The 25,985-nt window shown below is 35.9% G+C and overlaps 3 protein-coding genes across 4 annotated transcripts; 1 reads left to right on the top strand and 2 right to left on the bottom strand.

Annotated features, from left to right (window-relative positions):
• Positions 1-107: 107 nt before the first annotated feature.
• Positions 108-3,909, bottom strand: LOC143445531 (uncharacterized). The gene is made up of 10 exons (XM_076944691.1): positions 3,714-3,909; positions 3,298-3,452; positions 3,046-3,140; positions 2,819-2,976; positions 2,478-2,655; positions 2,159-2,301; positions 1,881-2,011; positions 1,511-1,659; positions 1,277-1,384; positions 108-1,026 (listed from the first exon to the last, which is right to left on the bottom strand). Exons 1-10 carry the CDS (start codon positions 3,907-3,909, stop codon positions 888-890), a joined length of 1,452 nt encoding a protein of 483 aa, XP_076800806.1. The 3' UTR covers positions 108-887.
• Positions 3,910-4,113: 204 nt separating this feature from the next.
• LOC143445529 (peptidylprolyl isomerase domain and WD repeat-containing protein 1-like) lies at positions 4,114-6,475 on the bottom strand. The gene has a single exon (XM_076944689.1). It carries the CDS (start codon positions 6,393-6,395, stop codon positions 4,539-4,541), a length of 1,857 nt encoding a protein of 618 aa, XP_076800804.1. The 5' UTR covers positions 6,396-6,475; the 3' UTR covers positions 4,114-4,538.
• A 5,080-nt stretch (positions 6,476-11,555) lies between these two features.
• LOC143447500 (E3 ubiquitin-protein ligase RNF115-like) lies at positions 11,556-25,607 on the top strand. 2 transcript variants are annotated; one of them, XM_076947643.1, is made up of 14 exons: positions 11,556-12,319; positions 12,463-12,567; positions 12,724-12,797; positions 12,995-13,068; positions 13,575-13,666; positions 13,738-13,813; positions 14,263-14,311; positions 15,052-15,087; positions 15,849-15,948; positions 16,158-16,235; positions 16,424-16,499; positions 20,630-20,723; positions 24,168-24,283; positions 24,662-25,607. In XM_076947643.1, exons 3-14 carry the CDS (start codon positions 12,791-12,793, stop codon positions 24,803-24,805), a joined length of 942 nt encoding a protein of 313 aa, XP_076803758.1. In that variant the 5' UTR covers positions 11,556-12,319; positions 12,463-12,567; positions 12,724-12,790; the 3' UTR covers positions 24,806-25,607. The 2 variants fall into 2 exon arrangements, with proteins under 2 accessions (XP_076803758.1, XP_076803759.1); XM_076947644.1 differs by having other exon boundaries at positions 11,556-12,797.
• Positions 25,608-25,985: the final 378 nt, after the last annotated feature.

Below are 25,985 nucleotides of genomic sequence, written 5' to 3'. Positions count from 1 at the left end.
CCCACTCCTCTGGATGGTTCTTAAAGACAATGTAATATGTCACTGATGACTGTATGCCATCCTGTAAAATAATGCATCTCTTGATGTGATCAACTTTTAAGTTGCAATAAACTACTTTATATTTATTGAAGGTTGATGCAAAAACAATATAACATGAGAGGGTAATAATAAGTAGAAATATAAAATATAAAAGCACCATGCAACAGCACAATTTTCAATACGACATATGTGCAATTTTTCCCAATATGACAAAAGATTCTATATGTAACAAGCACCTGAGGTCCATGTGCAATAAATACTTGTAAAAACTGGAGACTACGCTAAAAAACATCAGTTTGCAAACACACGTAATATAATTATGTGCAACTTGCATTTAAATGAGTGATACATGAATAAGTTAACACAATGATAGGTAGCAACTAAATAGGCATAACTACTGAAGAAAACAAAACATATATATATTTTTTTCAAATGGAACTTGTAAAATTCTAAATATAAAACTGCTCACAGTAGAGATAACAACGGCACAGCTACTTACAGTCAAATCATAATGCAATAAGAACTATTGAGCACCCCGAGTGCTAGAAATAGAAATGTATATATAATTCATTGATATATTAAGTGCGTCTTAAAAAATACGATACATTTCATAATCAGGTGGTCGTAATTCAAGCCTTTTATATGACCACATCACTGTTATCTGGTTGTATGTTGTTCTGAGAACTATCAAAGTTTGGCGTAGACAACAGTGATGGCAAAGCACTGAACAAAATAACTTTAATTACATTTGCGTTGGGGGCTCATAATAAACTTTTATGTGATTGAAGAAGTCTATAAGTAATCAATGAAGTAATAACATTTTTGTTCCATGGAAAAAATCCGCTGGTTCACTCATTTGTCTTCAACTTTTGGATTTCTTCACCAAGGACCCTGGTGATGTGAATAGCTTGCTCTGCCTCATCGCCACCTATCTGGTGGATGGCAATCTGTGCCGCTTCACGGACTGTTGAAATGTAATCGTTCCTCCTGGAAATATACAAAGAACAAGTCTCAATAACGTATTGCACATGACATTTATGGATGTACTACAGTGCGTAGCTATGTAAAATTTTACAATAATAGCTGTTGCACATATATAGACTGACCTCTTTACTCAAGTTCAGAGGCATTAAACTTACTGGGAATGTTTTTATTTCTATATTTTCTCTATTTGTCCTTATACAGTATACAGTACACATTAAGAAAGAGAAATTTATGTACATTATTAACAACTTACCACAGATAGACAAGTTTCTTGATTGCTATTTTACTTTTCATTCTGCCCAGCGCCAGACATCCACTCTCACGTACGAGACGGTCATCATTGCTTAAGCAACTCAGTAATCTTTTGAAAGTTAAATAATGTCATTATGGAAGCTATCTTAAATGTACTGTGCACATTAAAATTTTAACAAGGCAATTATAATTAATCTAATGTATTTTTTGAAATGTAGTGGCTACAAAACTTTACCCATTCATAACTTCGCTTCTGGTTTTTGGCTTTTTGATTTCACTTGCTGCATGCGCTAGTGATATGGCTGCCACAACCCTTACATCCTGGTTTTCATCGTACAAGAGATCGAGTAAGACATTAATGACTGCCTTGGACTTGTGGTCACCTGCCAAGAAAGGGCTTTTTATTGTTGGAATACGAATATTATATTTGGAAAAATAAAAGGAATATGGTCCTTTAAACAAAAAAGTTAGTAAAAACATGGTTCAGTTCATCGTATTTGATTTAAAATTCCTGGTACAAAAAAAAAACAGGAAAAAAATTAGAACTTCATTATTACTGTAAATGCAACTACCGACAAGCAAAAGCATGTGCAGTAGCACCTAACAAGGTTCTCAATAGCAGTTAATCTGACTGAAGAATCAATCTGGAAGACTTCCCGAACAGCAACTGCTGCTGCAGCAAAGAGCCCAATGGCTTCATCCAGTGCTAACACCTCCTTTCCTTTTGTGCAAAATACTACAAAACAAAAATTTGCAGATTTTCTGCATAAAACTTCGCAAAAACCCTTTTTGAATGTAGCTCTTATTGTCTACATGAAAACTTTTTGAAAGAAGTCACAAAAATTCGTACACTGGGGTACCATGAGCAGCAAACTTTACTTACGCATGTAGTTCTTATGCAGTAGCTTGTTATTCACAACGTCCATTTCCTTTGCCATTAACGTAATGAGATGCTTTATTGTATCTTGGGACACTGAAAACTGAGACCACATTGATTCCATGTGTTGCTTCATGACTGTTGTGAACCTATTATGAATACAGCTTACTGTTTCAAATACTTTGAGATAAGCTATGTTCTTATGAGTTAACATCACATTTGATAGAGTACGCGTTTTACAATGTTAAGTGCATTGTTGGATTTTATGTCAGTTATAAGATTTAAAAATAGGAACACGGCACTATGTAAGAAACAACAATCTTACTTGTCCCAGTCCACAACTTTGACATTTCCGAAGTTGCTTTCCCAAAATTGGGCTGAAACATCGCTGTCAATGGTTGGAATGCTTGCTGAGCTGAGAGTTGAATCATGTTTGCCTTGAAGGCGAAACTTGAAAGCCTGCCTATTCATTACCAAATTTGGTGCATGATCCTCGTCAGTCGCTTACAAAATAAAGTTTTACAATTACACAATTTCCCATAACAGCATTACATAAAATTTAAAACGTCCTACTACTTCTACTGTGCTTCTTGTGACTGAAATATAACTTGATAAAAGAAACCAATATTATGTAAGTTGTTAATTCCTTTAATTGATACTGCTTACATTCATCGGATCTTGCAAGAGTGTCTCCGCCAGTGTGCTCCACAGTTTCTTGACTTACCTTGGCCAAAGCCGATTTTACGCTTGATACGAATGTGGACAAACTTTGATCCGGATTTTCATTGACAAATGTCCATTGCACGCATGACAATGTCAGTCTCCTAAAACAAGAATGAAATGATTCAAAACACTTCACTCAAACTGTGTTATATGGATGTGTTTAAACTCACATGCCAAGATCCATTACTCCGGCAATCTCATCATATGGCAGCAGGGAAAGTGCAAATATGTCCTTGTTTGAAATGTATGCTAGGGAAACTTCATCCTAAAAAGGAACTCAGCATATCAAACTTGATGAAAAACAGAATGTGATACTTTTTGCTAACACAAGCATGCTTCATTAAAGTGAAGACATATTATCAGTAGTGTGATATGTTTTATTGAAACACTTTTATGTGGTAGTTTTGAGAATTTCAAATTACCTGACAGTATTTTGAAGTTACTGAGTCTTTGCTTAATAGTACTATGAATAGTTTCGAAGCTACAATGGCTTCGCCAATTTCTCGCAGAAATACAGCACCTGGAGCTAAACCATTCTCGTCCACCCAGACCGAAATACCTTCTTTTTGCAAAGCATCTGAGAGTGAAAAATTGTGTTTTTAAAACAGCCAATCAAATCAAGGTCAATAAATTGGACTTACAAAAAGATTATAATACTATAAACAATTACATACATATCATCTTCATCATTTCAACAAAGCCAATCCAAACAAAACCATAGAAATGTAGCTATGTCATAAAGAGTTTTTTATTATTTATCAAACCAAAGAAAAGATTAATTCCCTAAGAAAATCAATGGTATCAAACATCAAAATAAGATGAATATCAGCCAACTTACTATGCACTTTATGCATCATGTTGACATCTTGATGGCTGTAACTAATCATGATGTCATACTTCTTCTTTTCTGTTTTTGTATCTGTTGTGAAAGCAGTTTTATTGCTTATCTGAGGTCGGGGAGTCTGCTTTATTGCAGGGGCTGGGGTTGCCTGGTTAGGAGTTGGCTGTTTATGTCTGGTATTAGATGAACCCATTGTGCAAAACAGGTTATTATCTATGTTAATCTACAACAGTCGATTTGTGATGATCAGAGCATCAAGAGAGTACTGTTAGGCTCTTGAAATCATAAGTTTACATTAAATGCATTGTCACAATGCAAAAGTCACATATCAACCCACTATTTTTAAAGAGACAACTTGAAAAGGGCAGTACTTAGAAACTTGATGCAAATGACTAAGGTGTGGGAAATACAATGAACAAAACAAACTAGCAAAATTCAAAATTGCTGTGAAATTTTTTTTCGGTGAATATTTGCACATCCTTCTTTTATTAGTTAGGTGTCATTATTATTTCTTGTTTCATAATTGTATTCCATTAATATGATATAAAAAAATGATTACGTGCTTAAACTGGTAATATAAAAATACGATACCAATGTAATAAAAAAATTAAACGAGATTAAAATCAAACTGGATGAAATCAATCAGGAATAAAATCAAACGTATTGACGTTGAACTAGAAAACAGATGTTGTTTAGAAGATGTAGAAAAAATAACAGAGTTATTTCCTTGCAACAAATCAATTCAGCTCAAACAAGCACGTCAAATATACACAAAGTGAACCAGTTTCAGCAAACAAATTGTTCTTTTTCACCATTGTTGTCTTACTTTATCGCTATGTTAACAATGGAAACATCATCATAAGGTTTGTCGGTTTTTGGATGAACTTTTATGGAAGCTATGCTGTGTACAACTTCCATTCCTTTCACAACTCTCCCAAAAACAGTGTGCTTGTTATCTAACCAAGGTGTAGGAACCACAGTTATAAAAAACTGAGAACCATTAGTATTTGGGCCAGCATTAGCCATGCTTAGAGTGTAGGGCCGATCATGACGCAATGAAGGGTTAAACTCATCTTCAAATTCTCCACCCCATATGCTTTTTCCACCAGTGCCAGTACCCAGTGGGTCTCCTGTTTGGATCATGAAACCTTTGATAACCCTATGGAATATATGACCATTGTAGTATCCATTTTTTGAATGCACACAAAAATTTTCTGTTGCTTTTGGGCACTCAGTAGCAAACAGCTTGACAACAACATCACCCATAGTTGTATGGATGGTGGCATTTTCTGAGATTCTTTTTTCTGTTTGAATTTGGGCTGCCGCCATCACTTCGTCTTTTGTTGGTCGTTCGTTAAACACATCACGATCAGCAGTGTTGTCGGCTTCATCAGGAGATCGCCGAGAAAAAATATAAAATCTGTTTTTCTTGTAAGCTGTACAGAAGATGGATGGGTCTTCTGTTATTTCTTGCAGACCAGGGTTATCTGAAGCTTTCATATCAACTGTTAAAGCAGCCTTTGTGTATTTAGATGTACTCTGAATCATTGCGATGTTGAGAACTCGAATGCCTTCTGGTTTACCAATAACTCGGCAGCATCTATTTGTGTGAAGATTTATCACTTTTACGCCAAGCATTGTGGAATAGAGGAGAAAATATCCAGATTCATCAAAAATGCAATTGCTACGAGTAAAATATTTCGTAGACTTTTCCAGCTCTCTTTCGACAGCAATTCTTCTACCGAATTCCATGTTTGGAAGTTGAGCTTTATTTTGCTGAAGTTCAACGAATGTATCCAAAGATTCATTAAAAACACGAGACTTTTTGCCAGTCAAAAAGTGAAATACTCTAATGCAACGATCCTGAGCCGTGCAAGCAAAGAGCAAGCCGCTGGAAGAAACATCAATAGAAAGAGCTTGCGTTTGATGCTTTGCCAGCTCATACAAATCAGTATCAGTTTTGTATTTGAATTTTACAGTGTCTTCAGGAAACTTATAGTTTTTGTCCTGACCAGTCCAGTATTCCAACATTCCAAGTTTGTCGGAACTAATGGCTACCTTAAACACCTGGTTAAACTTGATGCAAGTGATTTCTGCTCCATGTAAATTGTTAATTGTATGAACAGGATCAGAGTTACCTTTGCCATCATAAATTCGTATTGTTCCTTTTCCTACTTCAGCCACTGATACAAGAGCTTTGCGATCTCCAGAGGAGAATACCCACTCACAGATACTAGGCTTAAACCCCAATTTTAACATGTTTATCATGTCAAAATTAATTACATCAAAAACCTTTAAGGCTTCGTCACTGGATACTGAGCACATTAGTTCTCCATTATAACTCACAGCCATACTGGTTATAGGAGCCAAATGAGCACGAAAATGTTTTACAAATTCAATTCCTTGGTCACTTTTCTTCCAAAACTTCACGTGGCCATCTTGACTGGCCGTAATGATAAAGTCTGTTTTTGTTACACAAACCTGTGTAACGTTATCCCTGTGCATGTAGCTCTTTTCATACCTATCAGAGTCAGGTATGTTTTCCAGATAACTTTGCTCATATTCCAATGTTTTCCTTTTCTTTGGTTCAGTCTCTATTTTAACATTAGATTTTTCTTCTTCCTTACTTTCACCATTTTCATCCATTGTCCGCTTTACACTACCCCTTACACTGGCCATTTCAGCACTATTTTTGTCCAATCACTCTTTTCTTATAAAATTGCCTGACATAAAACAAAAATTTTAAAACCTACAAGCCATGTAGACAATATAATTGGTTAATAACGGTACTAGTTTACAGAAAATAAGAAACAAACACTTTATTACAATATTTGTGACAAAGATATTTTGCCCTTATACGGCGATATTTTGTTTTGTAATTCCAAGCAACTTGAAAACTTCCAGTATCTCACCACATATATATAATAAAATTTGTTCTGACTTGACAAATGAACATCTGTTTTTAACTGTATGTGTAACATCTATATAACTACTGATTTTATGTAAAACATCAAATATCACCATTTATACATATGTATATATAAGTTATATAAATCAATCAAAATAAATTATTTATGCATATATAAATCTTTTTATTCCAAACTATACATTAGAAAAATTATCATTATTTAAACTAGAAAGATTAGAAAATTATTCAGTCACCATCAAATCAAAATATAAATTGGAATAAAATTTCATAAAACTACATTTCCTCACTTTCTGCAGTTTGGATCTTTATGATAGTTTCATAAAACATTCTGTACTGCAAAGTATGACACTTTTGCTAAGATCTCGGGTGAGCAGTTTAGCAAAATTACAGCGAGAAAAATGAACCAGATTATTAGGAGGAAAAAGTACGGCCGGGTCTCTTTTACTTTTACACTTCCATATCACCGAATCGCAGAGTATGGCCGTTTTCGACAAAAATCTTGGATGTGCTAAACGACCAAAAATGATATGTGCAGTGCACAAAAATACTCAGACACAATTTTGTTTCTTGTGACGTCACCAATTGCAGCCTGCTATTTTTGATTAACACCTTGCAATTGGTGATGTCATGTGGTTGCTGATCAGTGAGTTCTAGAGGCCGGGGCATTATTTAGAATAATGGCTGTTATTGTTGTACAACAGCTTGTTAGTGTTTTCGAAAAGTACTCTGTTGTTCTTTACAGCTCAGTAACTGACATGCTGCTGTTCATGACATAATGAACAGCAAGACTCTGATTTCTCGAATGGGACTCTGTTATTGGTTGCTGCTGAAAATTGGGCAGCTCATTGTTTGTTTACATCAAAGATGTTCAAGGTGTGAACATAATTTAAGCTAGGCCCATCCTCAACTACACAAAAAATCTTAGAATATCTGCTTTTCCAAAAAACCAATGTACACGCTTCATAGAAAAAAAAACACATCAGCCACTCACCTTGATAAAAAATAAACTGCTACTGAACACGTCACGAACAGCAGCCTGTCAGTTACTAAGCAGCAAGCAATTGCAGGTTGCTATCGGACCACAGCAAACTGCTATTCAACAACAACACTCGCTCTTTTGGTCACGACCCTGGCCTTAAATTTTGATGAGACCCGATCAAAATTTCTTGTACGGATTTTGTGATAAGATGTTAGGTAACCTTGGGTTATTTATACAAGTGTTAGCTTAGATATGTACTGAAGCAAGATTAAATAGGTGGACACTTAGCTAAGCGTTGTACACCTGTACACTATGGAGTTAGCGTGTCTGCACACACGACAACCGAGATCTCGGTGAATCCTGCCACGAAATACAGCTACTGGTTTTATGGTGCTCTCGTCTGGAACCCTTATTACAGTATTAAACTAAGCTAAATCTCTCACCACGTAGTGTAATAACAATATTATAGCTTACCGGTAGTAATTTAGTTAGTCAATATCTGTTTTACCTGAACGCTACGTAGAACACCAAAGTTGGGTCTTCCACCTCCTACACATCAGCCCATTGGAGCCTTTGGCAATAGTTTCAACGCAGCACACGCTCCGCGATCATTCCAAATACCTTGCAGCGCACTCGACCGTGTTATTTTAAGCGATTACCGTTTGGAAGTCAAAATAAGCTGTATATAGGCCTACAGCTTTTCACTATAGAGTTATAACAAACAAAACATGACCAGATAATAAGTTAAGAAAACTTTGTTTGTATAACCAAGGATTTGCCACAGAAAATATTTGATTGTAAATATGCGAGCTCGGTACGACTCGAAGTCCTTCCAGTTGCGCTACCGTCGCAATACCGTGGGCAAGAAATGAACAACGCTTGCTTTTGTTCAGTGGACCTGGTAAACACTTCCAGATTTGGGCAATAAAACAAAACATAAAAATGTCTATCTAACCGTAACGAAACGGGCGGGTACCTCTATTTCAGGGGTGTCCAACCCGTGGCCCGCGTGAAGGTTCTGAGTGGCCCGTGCGGTATTTGTCGAAATGACTTATATTATCAACTGAATCACCTACGTAATTTATGGCGAACTTACATTCCGAGAAATTGGCATTTACTGTTTATTTACTAATTACTGACAGTCATATGGAATACTCGCTTCGCATTGCTACATCGTCCATCTCACCGAATAGACCTATTGCCAAACTTCACATTGAAATGTCGACGTGTAGTAAAAACTTTGTTGACTTTACTATATCTTGGTATGTTTATTGTTCTTATAATTGTAAAAGAGGATAAAACGTATTTCTAGGGTTAAAATTTTGGTGTGAGGGTTTTAATTAGAAATTAGCAGTAAACACTCAAGTGGCCGGCCAAAAAGGTTGGACACCCCTGCTCTATTTCATGCATGTGCTGCTCAGTGAAGTCTAATGCAGATATGTTCAGAGACTAAACTTACTTCAAAAAAATGCTGAAGAGGTATGATATATGCAAGGTTGTGACCAAGTCATTTTTTCTGTCTTAAGTCACTTTGAGTTGTGACTCGACCCATATAAGCCGCTTTTTAAATCAAGTCAATGTATTTAACTTTACAATTTTCCTGACGTCACACTAAGCATTGCTTCAAATTGGTTGTTATAACGACACTGCTGTTTGGTTGCTATTTTTTCAAAGAAGTTTAATCTTTTAGAAACATTTTCCATTACGTTACCTAAGGTCCATGTTTTATCATCAAGACTGAAATACGTGACTCGAGTCATGTTGGGCTATGACAGGTCAATTAATGAGAAGTTGCCTCTAGTCAGTATCTCGAGTCATTAAAACACTGTCGTACACAACCTTTCACAATTTCTCATTTGTAGTAGTAATCAAAAATCGCACGGGGAGCAACAAAAGTGGCGCAACAAGTTTATATGAATATAAGCCAACCATTTGTGACGTTACTACAAGTAATGACCAGAATAAATCGTTTCCAAGAATACGTTATGTTTTACAAAGTGACTATTTTATCGTAGGTATGTCGTTCACGCAGCCTGTGGTTAAAGATAAGGGGTTAGGTTAGGTGAATGAGTATCGGTAAGAATGTTGATTTTTGCTGGTATTATTGGAGTTAGGTTTAGACTAGGGGTAGATTTAGGATAAGTTTTGGCTACTAAGTTATAAAATTTACGTTTGGTTAACAGGAAACTGTTAAAAATAGCTTTGAACGCAGGTTTTTTTCTGTTGAAATAGTTGCAGCCTATTTTTTATTACATGTTAGACTGAAATCACAGAAACGTGTGTTTTGATAGTGGTGTTCATACAGGTACATGTAGGCCTGTATTGTATGTGCGGCTTTGTTTGACGTGTCTTCTACTTTTGCTCTCCGACTTCAAGGCCTGAATGGGGAGGAGTTATGGGGTAATAGAAAAGAAATTACGACGGAATAATTCCTCAATGCTCCATCCTGATATTGGAGTGCAAAAGTTAAAGAGCCCCTTTGCCTGTATTCTGCAAAATAGAAATCAGGAAGACAATCGCAGAAAAAACTTCAGTAGTTACCACGCTTATGAAGCGTACCCTTATGGCGTCAGTTGCACAAACACTCACGCAACTGGCGCTAACAGCCTAACACTTCGGTCCAAAGGCAGTAACGCAGACACTGAGAGACCACAATACAGTTTAGGCCTGGATTTTTCTAGAACACCAGCTGGTGTCACTGTGGTTGTTTGATCTGTTTGATAGAGAATAATCGTTCAAGGTTCAACCATTTATGTGTTTGTTTTTTTTTCAACTGCTTCATAATACTGCGTACACTTGAAGAAACATCCAGCCACACAAGCGGGTTGGCAAATAGCCTAGGCTAGACCAGGGGTGGGCAAACTTTTTGACTCAGCGGCCAAAAATTTCTCAAAATTTAACAGGCAGGCCAAGTGAATATATAGTGGACAAAGAGTGTTTACAATAGTTTTATGACCTAATTTTTGTACAATAATTTACATTTAAAAGCTGTGAAAGAACAAAATTTGCTCGAAAATTGGATTTAATTCCAGAATGAATGATATTTTTATTCAACCTTTCTTGGCAAAACATCAAAATTTGGTGTTAGCTTGATATGCTTTGGTGTAGCGATTCTTAGAACAGATCTGAGGTGTACATCGGTTAATTGAGATCTGTGACTAGATTTGTTAATGTTCATCAGGCTGAACGTCTGTTCACAAATATATGTGGAGCTAAACAAAACGTGCAGCCTCTGCGCCATAATTCAAATTTTTGGAGCCCTGCTATAACCTAGGGAAGCGTAAAATTCTTTCAGCTTTAAGGCGATGAATTTCTCTTTTAAAACATACCGATAGTCACCCTGAAGATCAATCAATTCTAATTGTATCTCTTGTGGCGCTGTTAAAACGATTTGTGACAAAGGGCAAGAGACGGTCTAAAATTATTTTGTAGTTTTTCAAAATCAAGGAATCGACGGCAGAATTCTTGGTGCATGTCATTCAGTAATTTGCTGTAGTTTTTAACTTGTTTAGAAGCCTCTTTCATTGTCGCTAGGGTGGGGAAATCAGCAAAAGATTTGTTAGACATTTGTTCTGAGAATAAAGTCAATTTAGCTTTGAAAGCTCTCACATTTGTGTACATTTTATGAGCAAATTGCTCTTTCCCTTGCAACTTTGCATTCAGCTCATTCATGTGTGTTAATATGTCCATAGCAAAAGCAAAATCAATAAGCCAATTTCTGTCACTCAGCTCAGGAAAGTTGTCTGCTTTTCCAACTTACTCTAAAAGTGGGCTAATCGCCTCTTTAAGTTCCCAGACACGTTTACAGGCTTTCCCCAAACTTAACCAGCGCACATGAGAATGGCAAAGCGAATCCTGGTGATCAGAATCAATTTCCTCAAGAAACTTGATAAACTGACGGTGATGAAGCCCTCTTGCTTTTATGTAGTTGATGAGTTTTACCACTGGCATCACTACATGATCAAGCTGCAAAACAGATTTACACAGGGCCTCCTGATGGATAATGCAGTGCAAAAAGTAATATCCAGCTTGGGTTTCCTTTTTCATCTTATCCTGAAGTTTTTTCAGTAGCCCAATGTTTTTCCTGTTAAATTTGGCGATCCATCTGTGGTGATGAAGTTCTACCAACTTGATGAAGGGCCTAGGCCCTAGACCTACCATATACCATAATGAAACTTTGGATGACCAATTATACGATAATACGGGCCATAATTATCTTATATAGACCTATATAACAGATGAAAACTTTCGTCTTTTAAAAAATGTTGGAGGGCTTAGTTAGTGATAAAACGGTCATAAATTAAACCATACCTACAAAACATACGAACATAATGCTGTAGCCTGTAACTTAAATGGGCCAAAATCCAGATACTGGTACACGGGTATATAGTGTTAATAATATGGCAACATAATAATATGGTATTAATAATAATGGCAACATGAAGCAAATTACTGGCTATAATGAAATGTCTAATGATCATTGTATAACGAATAAAATTAGTCTTAAAGAAGTCAAAGAGCTCATGCCCAGCTCTTAATATATATATCACTTTTTTCCGGTTGTGTCAGGTATCTTGTGCCATCATAAGTATATTGCGTGATCCAATACTTAAATTGATCGAGTTGTTTAACCAGCATTTTCCTTTTTCGTCTGCAGGAACATTTTTGCTTGACTATCATGCCATGTGTTATTAGGTAATCTAGTTTTTGATGTCTTGTTATGTGACCAAAAACACCAGTTGATGATAGTTTTTTATTGTTAAAAATAATCTTTGCTGTTGGGTTTGTGTGAGGTACATGGAGAGATTGCATATGTTTGAACCACTACATCTTGACAGGATCTTTTAGGTTGCTTTCAAGTTTTTCTAAATGAGTCTATTTTTCGCAGTCATAGCCCATCGTCAGCACTAGCCATAATGTATATCGCATTGAAAGACTTGGATGTGAGTTGTAATTTTTAGGTTTTCTTTGTTGAAATCTGACAACATGCCATTTTGTGATGTATCTTTTGCATGCATGAGTTTTGAAAACTTAAACAAAAGATACATAGGAAAGTGACACATTGTTGTTTGAACCCCTAAAGTAAAATATACTCGCAGGCATTCGACAAGGCTGAGGACACTGATTTCAAAGTGTGCCACTTGACAGTGAAATTTCCTACTGTCCATGTTCGGTTTGACATTTGTATATTTATAGGCTAGTTTTAAACTTGTGGAATATAATGCATAACTTTGCAATTTTATGAATATACAGGTACACAGAATACAGCTTTGTTATATATATATATCATCTAGAAAATAGCATTTAACTAGGTTCCCAGCATCATTGCTTGATACGTTTTTTTTGGATTAAACTAGTATTACTTTTCAGTCCAAAACATGGCCAGTACATCTTTGCTTTATTATTGCCATAGTTGTGACCGAAGGATATCTCCCATTACAGACGTAAGTTAGTTAATTGTTTAATATGCATTTTAAATTGTATGTTTTGACTGTTTCATAGTATAAATTACACAATTTTATACTGTCTATTTTCAATAACTACATATATCTACAAGTTATTTTTAAAGTATACTGGTATCATGTTTATACATTCAGGAATCTATTTTCTAATTTGATTAAGGCATATATATATATATGTATATATTAGTTGATGTTGTCTGAACCATGTTAACCAGAATTTAAAGCAAAATAAAAAACAGGATATCGTTTGGCATTCTGAAGGTTAGCTTTATGTTATGTTGTGTTATGAAAAATATAAAGTTAACCTTCAGAGTGCCAAACTATATCCTCTTTTTTATTTTAATACTGTATATATATTAGTTATATATACTTATTATGAGCCTTGCTACTGGTAAGTGGTACGTCAATGAAACTACTATACTCTATTGATATATTTTGAACATACTACTGTATTACAACTAATTGAAAAAAAAAATTTATTGATGCAGGATTTTATATGCCCAAACTGCAGGGGTGGCTTCGTGGAGTTTGTGGAGGACGAAGAAGATATCTCAGAAGAAGAACCTAGTGAAGTCACACGGTGAGTGGAGAGGCATGAGCTTTCCAATTTTTTAGTTTCAAAATTAACTAATAAACAATTTCTTTTTGAAGGGACACACAGAATGGAAGCAGCAGGGATCAGACTCCTCAATCAGAAGCTCAATCCTCAATGGCCAATCCATTTAGCGTTAGTAGATATAGTACTGTAGTGATGTTGATCTTTATATCATAATATGCTATTGATTGTTACTAGGAAGTGCTAGCAACGGGCATTAATTGTGTTAAGTACATATATGTCAATGTTTTTAAAAGTTTGAAATTTTAGAAGGGGGTTGGAAAATTCGAGTACAATTACTTAAAATCGTTTCAAGTTTTGAAAAACTTTCGATCAAATTTATGTATGTTTTAAATTTTAAACAGTCATTCTAGCCTTGTGTATAGTTATTCTAGATTAGAGCTTTATGTTATATCTGATCAAATGTTGAATTACAACTGATTTGCCTTGTTGTGATACTCAAACAGTTCCATATAGACATATTATAAGATCAGTGTTTGTTTCAAACACATATTATTATGTCATTTATGATACATTTATTATTAAATTTGATGCCATATTGAAATTTTCAAACTTCACAGATATTGCAGTTATTCCAAGGATTAGACTCCAGAAACCAACTTCCAAACTGTGAGCTTATAAGATAGAGTTGTATAATTCATGTTAATAGTTCACTGCTTCAAAATATGGCTGGTTAAATACACCAAATTTTTTTGAGCTGCCTGAATTGCTGATTTCTAAGAACATTGTTAAATACAATCAAAACACTTTATGTAGGAAAATTAAAAGGAAAGTTGTTGTTGTTGCTTAGAAGTATGTCAAACTAGCAAACTAGGTTTACCACAAAAGTATAATTGTAAAGCATGTTCAGCACAGCACATTGCCACTTTTGACTACTTTTGCCTCGAACTCTTTCGAACTTGTATGATATGATATATTTTCAATCAATAGCAAACAAATTTTTTTATTTCATCAGAACTTTAGCTGCTCAGCGGCATATTAATTATCGGAGTCAAATTTTTATCCACCACTTTAAAAAGTGTAGTTGTGACTATCAACTTACAAACACAGCATATTAATGGACTTAATATTCTGCATATATGCATAACGTACATATTTCACTTTGAGATGGAAGATTTTATATATATGATGTATGAAACATGGTTATGGTTTTTTTCTTTTGTGTGTAAATCAAAAAAGTCACGTGTTAAAACATATATACTATAAAATTAAAATATAAAATACGTAAGTTTATATAACCTAAAATTATTTAAAAAAAAAAAATCTGTGATGTCAGATCTGAAATCAACTAAACTTCTCATGGTTTTACGCAGCTTTAATTCACTTCTCTTTTTTTGTTTCTGTTGTAGTTGTCGTTCGGAATTCCAGATCAAATGATGAAGCAGGTAATTAAAAGCAAAAATTTTTATAAAACAATAATGTTGCCCTGGTATGTCAAACTGTGTGACAATTGCAGGCCACAATTTTAATCATGATCTTGCTAAGGGTCCCACTATGGTTAACTGTACTTAGTAAAGTAGTACAATATTGCATTTTTAAATTTATGTGATTTAACATCAGTCGAATCAAATAGTAATTAAGTTAATTAAACAATAAGTACTTCTGTTGTCATTGTCATATAAGATAGTTGTATTGCAAATAATCTAACTAGATAATTTAGATAACTAATGGAATGTATTGGTGGTGTTGACATTCCTAGGGCATTCTATATAGCACTAAAGGACAGTGCAACGAATTCACTTTTTTGGTAACTGCTTATGCTTTGTTTTAAACATCGTATTTACGATATTTAAACTTTATGAGTGATGAAAAAGCTTACATCACTAAAAGTAAGATGTGCTCTGTAGTATTTGTCATTGCTTTTGTTAAACTTAAACTTCTGTAAGCTTATGAAACTAACAATATGTTGCAGATCTCACTTGAGTACCAACTGATATCTTAAGTTTGACATGCCTGATGTAACCCAGTAAATAAATTGCAAAACATAAAAATGCTAGTACATCAAACTTTTCTTGTCTCGAATATTTGTGATTGAAGTTTTTGTAATAATCATTTTTACTATGCATAGGCTGTATTCTCAAAAGCTTTTGCTGATGCTTTTAACTTAATTGCAGTAAAATTAAAAGTCAAGTTTTTTATTGCTTAGGCTCGTCAAGTGCTCCTTACGATCTCAGGTCACGTAATCGCCCATCCTCAGGATCATCTAGAGGGCCTAATAGTAGGGGTGAGGATATGTTAATAGCAGAGTAAGTAATCATTTCAATGAACATTGCTGGTCAATGCACAATAGTTATTGTGTTGCTATTGTGGTTTCAGCATCAGTATATATTGTTGCCACTGGTGGTGCATTTAAGACCGTCTGATATGGTAGATTAAGTAGTGTTAAAATGTGTTATTCAACTTTAAAAGGTTCATTTTCAATTATTTATTCTTTACTTGTGTTCTGAATTTTTAGTGTAATGCAACGTGTACTGGGTGGATTTGACCCAACATTCTTTCATATTTCTTTGGGAGGTGGAGGCCCAGGATCATTGTAAGATAATTCTATTGTCTTTCTTTACAGTCTAACATTGCAAATTCATTTCATCTAACCTTATACAGTAGTAGACTTCATAGTGTTTTTGTGCTTACCATCATGTCACTGTTGATATCTGGCAACAGGGTTTTTTATATTTGTATGCTCTGACGTTGTTATTACGTTCATAATCGTTGTGATTTTAGGAATTTTATGCAACTTCATGGCAACTCTGGTGACTATGCATGGGGACCAAATGGTTTGGATAACGTCATTTCGCAAGTGAGCCAGTGTATAACGTTTGAGTATTATTATCGTCTGTTTTTTTGTCTTCATGACATAAGAAAAGAGTATCTAACATCATATACTATTTTAATCAGTAGTTCTTCACTGTCACATTTACCACATAACGCTCAAATCTTAGAAGAATCTTAGAAGACTTAATCAGCAGATTGACCAGGTCAATCGTTGCGTTTACGATTGTTTCAGTCGCTTTGACCTATACACGGCATGTCTAAGTAAATCGTAGCCCTAGCTATTTACACTTCACACAAGTATAGGTCAGGTACCGTTGGGATTCGCCATGCTTGTTGCGGTTTGTTGGTGTCCATATATTTGCATTTAAATGCTGTGCAAATACTATGTTAGGGTTGCACCATTGAGTAAATTTGCCGACCACAAACCACCATTCGACTTTCTAGTATCAGCAGATGCCGATTAGTCGGCCTTTGAAAACCTTTTATGGTGATTTGTGATTAAACAACAAAACAATAGACATTAGACAATCTTTATTTTTTTTAAAGGATTATTTAGATATAAAGAAATATATACTAGAAGGATTTTATAGCTACAAAAAACATGTGGTTAATCGGTTGACTTCGAGCCTGTTTTAAACGGGACAGTTTTGTGTCATCCATGACAGCTCGGTTTCTCGAAGGAAAACAGCCGCTAGCTAGCGCTGCTGTGCAGTCTAATCTTCAGCATCGTCTTTCAATGTTCGTCCCATGTATCGGATGTACACTGTACAGTATGGCTTAGTTTTCCCGTTATTTTCGCGCTCATTGACGCAACTTCGGTAAAGCGTTTCCGCAGCATTGCGTTTCTTGCTCAATGGACAATGACTAATTCCCCATATTAAGCAATACGACACAATTAGTAATGATTAAACGGCCTGCAGCATTCACGTATTTTGCTGTTGTACGTAAATTCGAATGTCCAACATTTTCATCTGTTTACTCGTGCAATTGACGCATTTCGTGTAACACGCGGTAAACAATGTAGCATCTGTCCGTTCGGCGTCTGCGGTTGACCTGTGCCGTTTATCTGCAGTTCTGCTGAAAGTTGATTTTGTGTCACTGACCCCCACATATAAATATGAGTCAACTTCGTTTTACAACTTTATCGTCATTTTTTCTTGTAAGAAAACAGCAATTAAATCTTCGTTTATGGAGATTTTAGTTTACCCTAATGGAATAACATGACCTCTTGGCAGTTGGCACGGCATGATCATTGAATGACTGAACACCTTTCGTTGCATCATGTGCTGTACGTTTTAAGGAGGCGCTTGCCTTCGTTAGCATAATTCCCGAGTTCATTGCGGTGCGTCTATGGTTTATTTGCACAAACATATATGTGCGTCAAAACACGACGTTTGACAAATCTGACCTTTTCTTAAACTTCTGCCATCGAATAAGAGTATACGAGACTGTTATATTACTGGGAGTGTCATATCAAAATAATAAATACCATCACTTCATGAAATAAAACTTGGGTTCCTACAAGTATGTAACTAAACATAAACTCAGAACAATTATTGGTTATGTTGATAAACAACTGCCGATATATAGTTGTGCAGCCTGTGCTAATTACGATACTTATGAACCAGTTGTGTACTCGTATACGTTTCTACTGCAAACGATTTATAGTGCATAATTGCAGAGTATATTTAAACACCAAGCAAGGTTTAAAAACAGCGTCCAAAGACCGTATCAAACAATGAAAACATTTCAATATTCACATTAAAGCTTTCCCATGCGCCACTTGTTTAGCTGATAGGACAGTTCGGTGGAAAAGTTTTTCTCCACGACAGAAAACACGCGCAACCTTTCAGTGACCCGACTCTTAAAATCCAAGAGTGTTTTTTATCAGTGACGTAATCATATCAAAGTAAAGCCGGACTGAGGCTTAAGGGCATTTCTCACTTGTGTCTTAGTCTACTCTAGATAATTGATGCCAAACTTCTAAAATAAGACTGAATCTTATGCTGTGTTTTTGCTTTTCACCGCAACTATTTTTCTGGGAATTTGAAAACCTTTAAAACTTATCACGAACACTCAGATCCGTTTTGTCTTAAAGAGAAGAAAGTCTTGTTATAATGTTTCTGTTTATTCAATGAAACGCTTTAGAACTAAGCGATACAATTTAATGCTTAAAATCGGCTCAAATGCGCCGACTTCCGGCTGTACTTGCTTTCTTGCAAGCTCGTATGAAGTCGCCTTTCATTACTGGAAAAATTTAATACTATATTGTATATACTAAGTATTCACTAAAAATTTCTTATTGGGCAGCTGGGTCGGTAATATTTCGGGAAAAAACACTTTAGCCACCAACATGCATTATCAATGCCTAATGTTTTGAATTTTCAACTGTGAAGGGCGTTTTGTTCAGCCGAAGAATTGTGAATTTCCCCTACATTTGTTAGTGGTTGAGTGTCAAATTTAATTACAGCATGTGCTCAACGCTGATCGTTTTGTTCTGTTTACATTTCAAGTATCAGTCTTGCCAGCTTTAGTAGACAAAAACTATACCGTTGAGGTTGTTTTTCAACCAGTTTGCGCCAGCGTTGTTAGCATTTGATGGTACGTGTTACCTCATTTATTGGAAGGGTTGATAACATTCCAAACGTGTTCCTAATGGTCATACAAGCCGGTATCACATCTTTTGGTAATGTAGGTTACCTCACAAATAACAGGGCACATGTTTGCTTCTGTTTCCGCGGTTGTTAATTTGCAGATTGGCATACTATACGCCAGTAACATTTGCGGCAGGTTTTGCATCTCTAAGCGTTTCCGAGTCACCGTCATACAAACCAACAGTGTTAAGTTGTTCACTAGTTTAATGTTCATTAACTTTGTTAAATCACGTGTTAGACTGGCCATCTTCTATGGAAACCTGCTACAAATAGGAACATGCACCAATCCAGTTGCTCCGTATTTATAACGATACTTAGTAGGATCTCGGTCGCTCATCATACAGCCATTACTAAATCTGCCAGTTTCTGCAAAAAAGTCGTTTTTGTTTTTTTTGTGAATGTGCTCATCAAGCAATCGCAGGTTGGTGGTTTTCGGTTGACTTGCCACCCCCTCTTCAAAAGGGCGCTACAAGTGTATTTGTCACTCATCGCCAGTTAACTTGTTTGCTTAAAAAGCATCTCAGGCGGCCACAAACACTTAAGATTTGGAGTAATCGCAGCTTTATCATAGCATTTTCTATAGTGACTAACTCGGACAAAATACCCGTGACCCCGTAAGACCGTATGTTTTACTGGAAAATTAACCCGGTCAATGCAAGTGAGTAAAAGCAAGCGATAAGTGCTTGTCTGATAATAATCGTTTGTATGTTTCAATCTGTCTAATCGTCTGGCCTTCGTGTCCCTATGCCATATCTTCTTTCGGAAATAAAATTAAGCGTTGGTTAGTCTGATGTCAATTAGGTAATTAAGTTCGACGCGTTTTGTTTTTATCAGATCCCAGTGACATAACGCTTTAAGTAATGCCAAGTGGCGACTGTCTCACACAGGTTCGTGTCTAGACTCAAGACCAAAATGTCGTCATTTTTGTTTGATGTTATGTTCTACGGCCATTTCTTTGCAATTTATTAACTTTTCAAACTTAACGAAATTAGCTGGAAGTGGAATTTCCTGTACTCCAAAACTCTTTTCACAGAATGTTGTTCTAGTCCGCTGTCACTATAGGTTAATAAAGATCCCACTCAGGAATATGCTAAAAACATGTTTTAATAAGCAGTTACTGTATATTATGAAGTAGGCTAATATTACGATTTACTCGAACTCCGCTTCTTTCTTGTCAGTGGCCAAATTTAATTAAAAGATTTTATTGATTATTATAATTAATTTCAATCTCTGGATAATTTGCGGAAATATGACCTCTAGTTGAAGGTTTGACCTTGGAACCACCCATCCCACTGTCGGTGTAAAATCGCCCCAATAAACGAGAGTTCTCTCGAAAGGGAAAAGAAGAAAGGTTGCCATTTCACCCAGTCGTTTATATCAAGGAATGATCTCACGCATCCATCAGTTTAGCTTACGTCTTTTACTTCGGAGTGGTTTGGATTTGAAAGTTGCGATGGTTTCAGTACCTGATTGCTTAGAACGAATATCTACTGTTTTGCAGTTGCTCGGGCAACTGGAGAATGCAGGTCCACCGCCAGCAAGCAAACAAGCCATTGAAAACCTTCCGACTCAGGAAATAACTCAAAAAGATGTCGGTAAGTCATAGCTCTACATTGATTTGATAATTGATAACAAGGTCGATTAGACGAGGTCGTGCTTGGATATAACAAGTTATCACTGAACAAAAAAGTCCTTAGCCAATCATAAAACGATTACACCACATAAAAATTTTTTAGGCGCGCAAAAAAGCTGAAAATGTATGTACTTACACTACAGGTACATCGGTCCTACGAAACCTGTGAAAATCGATATTTTACAATAATTCCAACTTTTTAAGACCTTATTAGCAATTGGAAGTTGTTAATAAGGTCTTAAAAAGTTACCAGTGTTACTAATAGTATTTTTTGCTTCTATATAATGTTGCTTCAAATTAATATTGATACATTTGAATGAATTGTTAATGAGACGTTTGCCTGGATATCTTTTCTACGTACTTGGTTGGTGTTTTTCGGCGGAGGGATTAGCCTGAGACCGATCTTTATTTCTGTTTTGCCTCTCTTATAATTCACACGCCTTCGCTGACCTTTTGGTGAACTCTGATCACTAAGGCGAGAGAAAGTTCATCCCCGCATTTACATTGTTTGATGTTTGGTTTGTGCGTTTCAACGCACTTTTGAGGCGTCTTGTTTAAATAATCAAATCCAGGCCATATCAAATTAAACTTTTAGCAGTGCTGATTGTTACTCTTAGTTCGAGTTGCTTCAATATTTTGTTTGTGAGGATTGCGAAGAATTGTGAGAATGTTTCGATTTTAACACCATTAGCGTGAAACTTACCCGCTGCGTGATAGTAGGTCATGTTATCACAAAAAACAAGATAAACAGGGTCATGACCGTGCAATGGTTTGCAAATGAGGGGTCAGCAAGAGTTAACTAATTCCAATTACATTATCTCTAATGGCGCCGCGAAGAAAAGTCGATGTCCTAACGCTTTGAGACTGTTTACAGCCACGTGTTGTATGTGGTTAATACCGCCAGGTTTTAATTAAAACGATTGTGATCTCGCTTTTATCAACAGCAACCCATAGAAGTTTATTTGCATCTAATATCGCGCATTATGTCGTACCCTTTGTAAGCTGTCGGAATTTTGCCGACGTTTTGATGTGTACGAGTTTAAAGTATTGTGTGGTCCGTATCTCTGTTGTTAAACAAAACCGCATTTTCACGATTACAACATCCAGTTTATTTTGACCGTTGTTTAGTTGGAAACCAGTGGAGTGGTTCTGCTGGCCTTCGATTTTTGACGATAGTTTGTAGGCTTCGTATTCACGATGAACATATGGGAATACTGACGTATCCTATCCGGAAAGGTCAGCAAAAGGACACTCTATTTGTTTACATTGAAAGGGCACCCAGTGGCGCAGAAATGGCTGTTTACGCCTTCTAAACACACCACAAAACTCTAACAGAATCGAAAGTTTGCTAATCAAACCAAGTCATGAATTCTCGCAAAACATTAACTGAAGCGAATTCTTTTTTTTATTAATCACGTAGAAGAAAACTTCGAAATTAACTTAACTTAATTTAGTTTCTGAGAAATGTAAGCGCCACAATACCACATCGAGCCGCTTCTATTTTATGATCTTGTCGTTATTGATCATGTTTAACTGGAAAAATGGCGCCGGCTTAGATGATGATGTGACGGCATATTTAATCAGACTTACCACGGGTCATTAGGCGTTCAGTAGCCTGATCATCAATGAAGGTAATGATAGCCTTATGATAGGAGCATACGCTTAACACCTCTGCTTGAAGTCATCTTAAATTACAACACTTTATATTTCATTATTTTGTACAAAATTAAAACAAAATGGAATCTTTCGCCTAGACATTCGTTTTGGGCTAATGTAGCACGTGAACCAAGACGATTAGACAAAAAAAATGCTTTGTATATATCTTCTATCGTGTTGATATTATTGTCAGTTTAATATCGGGTTCCAGTTTTTATGACTCCCTGGGTAGATAAATCACACCTGGCTTGATAGCCAATAGTCTGCACAAGGATTTCGTGGTCAATATTTTATTTACTCCCGTAGGCATTGGTCGCAATAGTGGACGAATTCACATTGTTTTTTCTTGTGGTGTTTTAAGCGATCGATTTTTTTGAAAGTAATTATTAATGAGTCTCGCTAAAACATACGACGTGAAGCGTTTTGAGAGCCTCCTTAATGAATAATGATAATTTAACCAGCGTGATACGAATTTATCTAACGAGTACAAGATTGTACTTTTCAAAATTGAGATAGAGTACTTCTACGTTCACTGTGGTTTGCGAAAACAAAACTTCTTCGATGTCTAGGATTTAGCATGTTTGTGATCTAGCAAACGAGCGTTGTGCAAAATATTTGCTTTTTTTGTCGCAAATGCAACAGTTGCAGCATCAACCGTTTAATGGTGGATAAACACAAGATCATGTGACTAAGCCTAGTACTTTACATTAGTCCGTTAAAAACTTTTTATATTTTATATTTTATAAAAAAATTTTTCTAAGGACGATTTTTGCGGTTTGGGAAGTTGTGTTTATTTTTGCAGTTACTTGATACTTATGCAAATGTTTTGCCCTTTTATAGAACGCAATACGGCCGAACTAAATCCGTCTAAGTAGATAAACACGCAGCCTTGCCTTAAAGTTAAGCACAACAAGCCAACGACTGTTTGGAGCATTATTTATAGTTGCTTCATATGAACAGTATACAGAATGTTAGAAGCACGTATACAGCCGCTGAGCATGAGAAAAATGTCGTTTACTCCCCAAAATTGCTTTTCACACGTTTGTGCCTTGGCTGTAGCACCGATTTCTTGAACCTTTGTTAACCTTCTAGATAGCTGAAGATAGCAATCCGCGTTATGAAGCAAGATCCAATATTAACTTTCATCTTCGGCTACTTCGAAAAGCAACCACAGCATGTAATCCACTTACTGCTTTTCTGTGAAGACGAATCGCGGCTTAGCATTGGGTTTTGAAAAAGCTGTTATTTGTCATACGCCTATCTTGGCATTGTGGCCTCACCTTTAAGAATACTTCCAAATGTGGGCGCTCCTACTTCACAAAATTATACGTTGTCAAGTTACACTATGCGCGCAGGTCTCTGTGCTTTATAAGGCGTGCGCAAATACTAGAATTGTCAGGGTATAACCTATAATTACTGATGTTCGATTAAAGGTTGCTGTTGATAGCGTTTTTTCAAGTTTGTATGTTTTTTACAAAATAAGCTATACAGGATTTTGGCTTGGGGAATTCAGAAAATAATTTGGATGCTTAGAAAACAGTTTGTTGACGTTTGGCATTGTACGTGGCCGTAATTAGGTTGGATGTCACTGTAACGTGTATGCATTATAACTTAGTTTTATATAACAGTAATGGGCTTTAGGTTTTGCTTAGCCGTTGTATTGACAGACAGATTCATACCAACAACTCTACTTTCTTACTCTTACAATAACTCTTGCTTGCTTATAACTTTACTTGTTCACCGTTTTTAGACGTGAAAAAAGAATGTTCGGTTTGCATGGATCCGTTTAAACTTTCTGATACGGTAAAGAAACTACCTTGTGAGCATTTCTTTCACATACCGTGCATAGATCCTTGGCTGGAGCTGGTAAGTGTAATTTGCAACCAGTGAGCTTTTAAACAGAAAAAGGAAAACTGTAATTGTTATTCTTTCATAAACTTTGCTATCGTGAAATGTGCATCTTTCCGTTTGAAGTATGTTTATTTTAAGTTTAATGCTCATTATTTTTAAACTTAGAAACATAATATTTCATGACTTTGACATCACTTGATACCATTAGTTTAATTTTACCTGATTTTATGAGTTTGGCTAATCCTACTTAAATTTAAGTTCAAAATTAAGATCTGAAGAATGTTAGTATAACGTTAAAAAACTAATCACTTACTCCTAATTTGTAAGCAATAATCATGACGACTTAAACGTGTTTATTCTAGACGATTTAATTGAAAACTTAATCTTCTGTAGCACAACACATGCCCGATATGTCGCAAATATGTTGATGAAGAGAGTTGCTCAGGTCAATCGTCATCCAGCTCATCAAACGGGGCGGGAAGTTCAAACAATTCTTTTTCTTTTTTCTCAACTGGTCCTGACGTAAATCGCTCCTAACGTTTGGTAGCGTTGGCGCCTTATAGCGGACGTCACAAAGCAAAATATAACTTTGTTAGATGCGTTGCCGAGCCGAGTGGTGTTGAGACAGCTTACGTGATTTTAACTGGTCCATGTTTGGGAGAGGTGACCAAAGTTTGCCTTTGTTGTTAGCGATTATTTTACTGTGACCGTTTATAATTTTTGGTTTTTTCCAGCTCAAATGTATTTAAAACTTCTGTTTTTATCCGTCACTTATTAGTGGTAACTCGCATTTATGTCTGACTAGACTGTGATAGGCAATCACCGCGAAGACAATAGCCCCTAGTTCAATTATTCTGGATAATCCATTTTTACTCTTCTTACCCAAGCAGGTGTTCTTGGAGTTGGTTCATATATAACACCTTTTGCGCTTTGTATAGGCATGGTCAGACATATACTGCAGTACCAACTCACCAGCTTTTTATATCATGTTGTTTGATGAGTAATATCATTAAATGAAGGAATAGATCCATAAAAATAATTCACTGACACAGTAACATAACGTCGCCAGAGTGCTAAGGGCGATATACCTGAGGCTAATTTCGTTTGGTTGGTGACGCACGTGACTTACTTGGAGGAACCATCCCAACTGAATTAAGGTTATATTCGACGTAATTTGTCTCTGGTAATCGGGCAATTGATGTCAAAAATCTTCCTCTCTTTTTATTTTCGTTGAAGTAATATTTAAGTCAACTTTGGAATTCTTTTGTGGAAGCGTTCTGTGTGATTTATTTAATCTTTTTGCGGTTTTGTAGACTAAATAAAATACTTGTTTTCTTAATTGTCTGTGTCGTTTTACCGATTTCCGCCGATTTTAACCCAGAAAACTTTAAATTTATCTAAGTTTAGTAACTATAAGTCGAGGCTAGTAAAAGGGAAAAGTCTTAACATTTTATAAAATCAGTTTTAATCCCGAAAATTGTTGAAAATAAAACAGTTGGAATGGATGACCAGTGGATTCACTTTCCTGTCTCTTCCGCAGCCGAAGTTTTCATTTCGTCATCGAGACCGTCAATACCATGACTTGTGTCATGTTAAATCGCGAACAATTATAACGTCAGCTCCAACCACCTGTTTGCAAACTAAATTCAAAGCAATAACGGAAGTCTTTCTACCTCCCAACTTCTTTGGTATTTTGTATTAACAAACACAGCACAAG

The sequence above is a fragment of the Clavelina lepadiformis genome, chromosome 2, assembly GCF_947623445.1.
Source record: "Clavelina lepadiformis chromosome 2, kaClaLepa1.1, whole genome shotgun sequence".
Classification (NCBI taxonomy): Eukaryota; Metazoa; Chordata; class Ascidiacea; order Aplousobranchia; family Clavelinidae; genus Clavelina; species Clavelina lepadiformis.
Note: the sequence above shows the minus strand (reverse complement) of the source record. Positions and strands in the feature narration are given on the sequence as shown.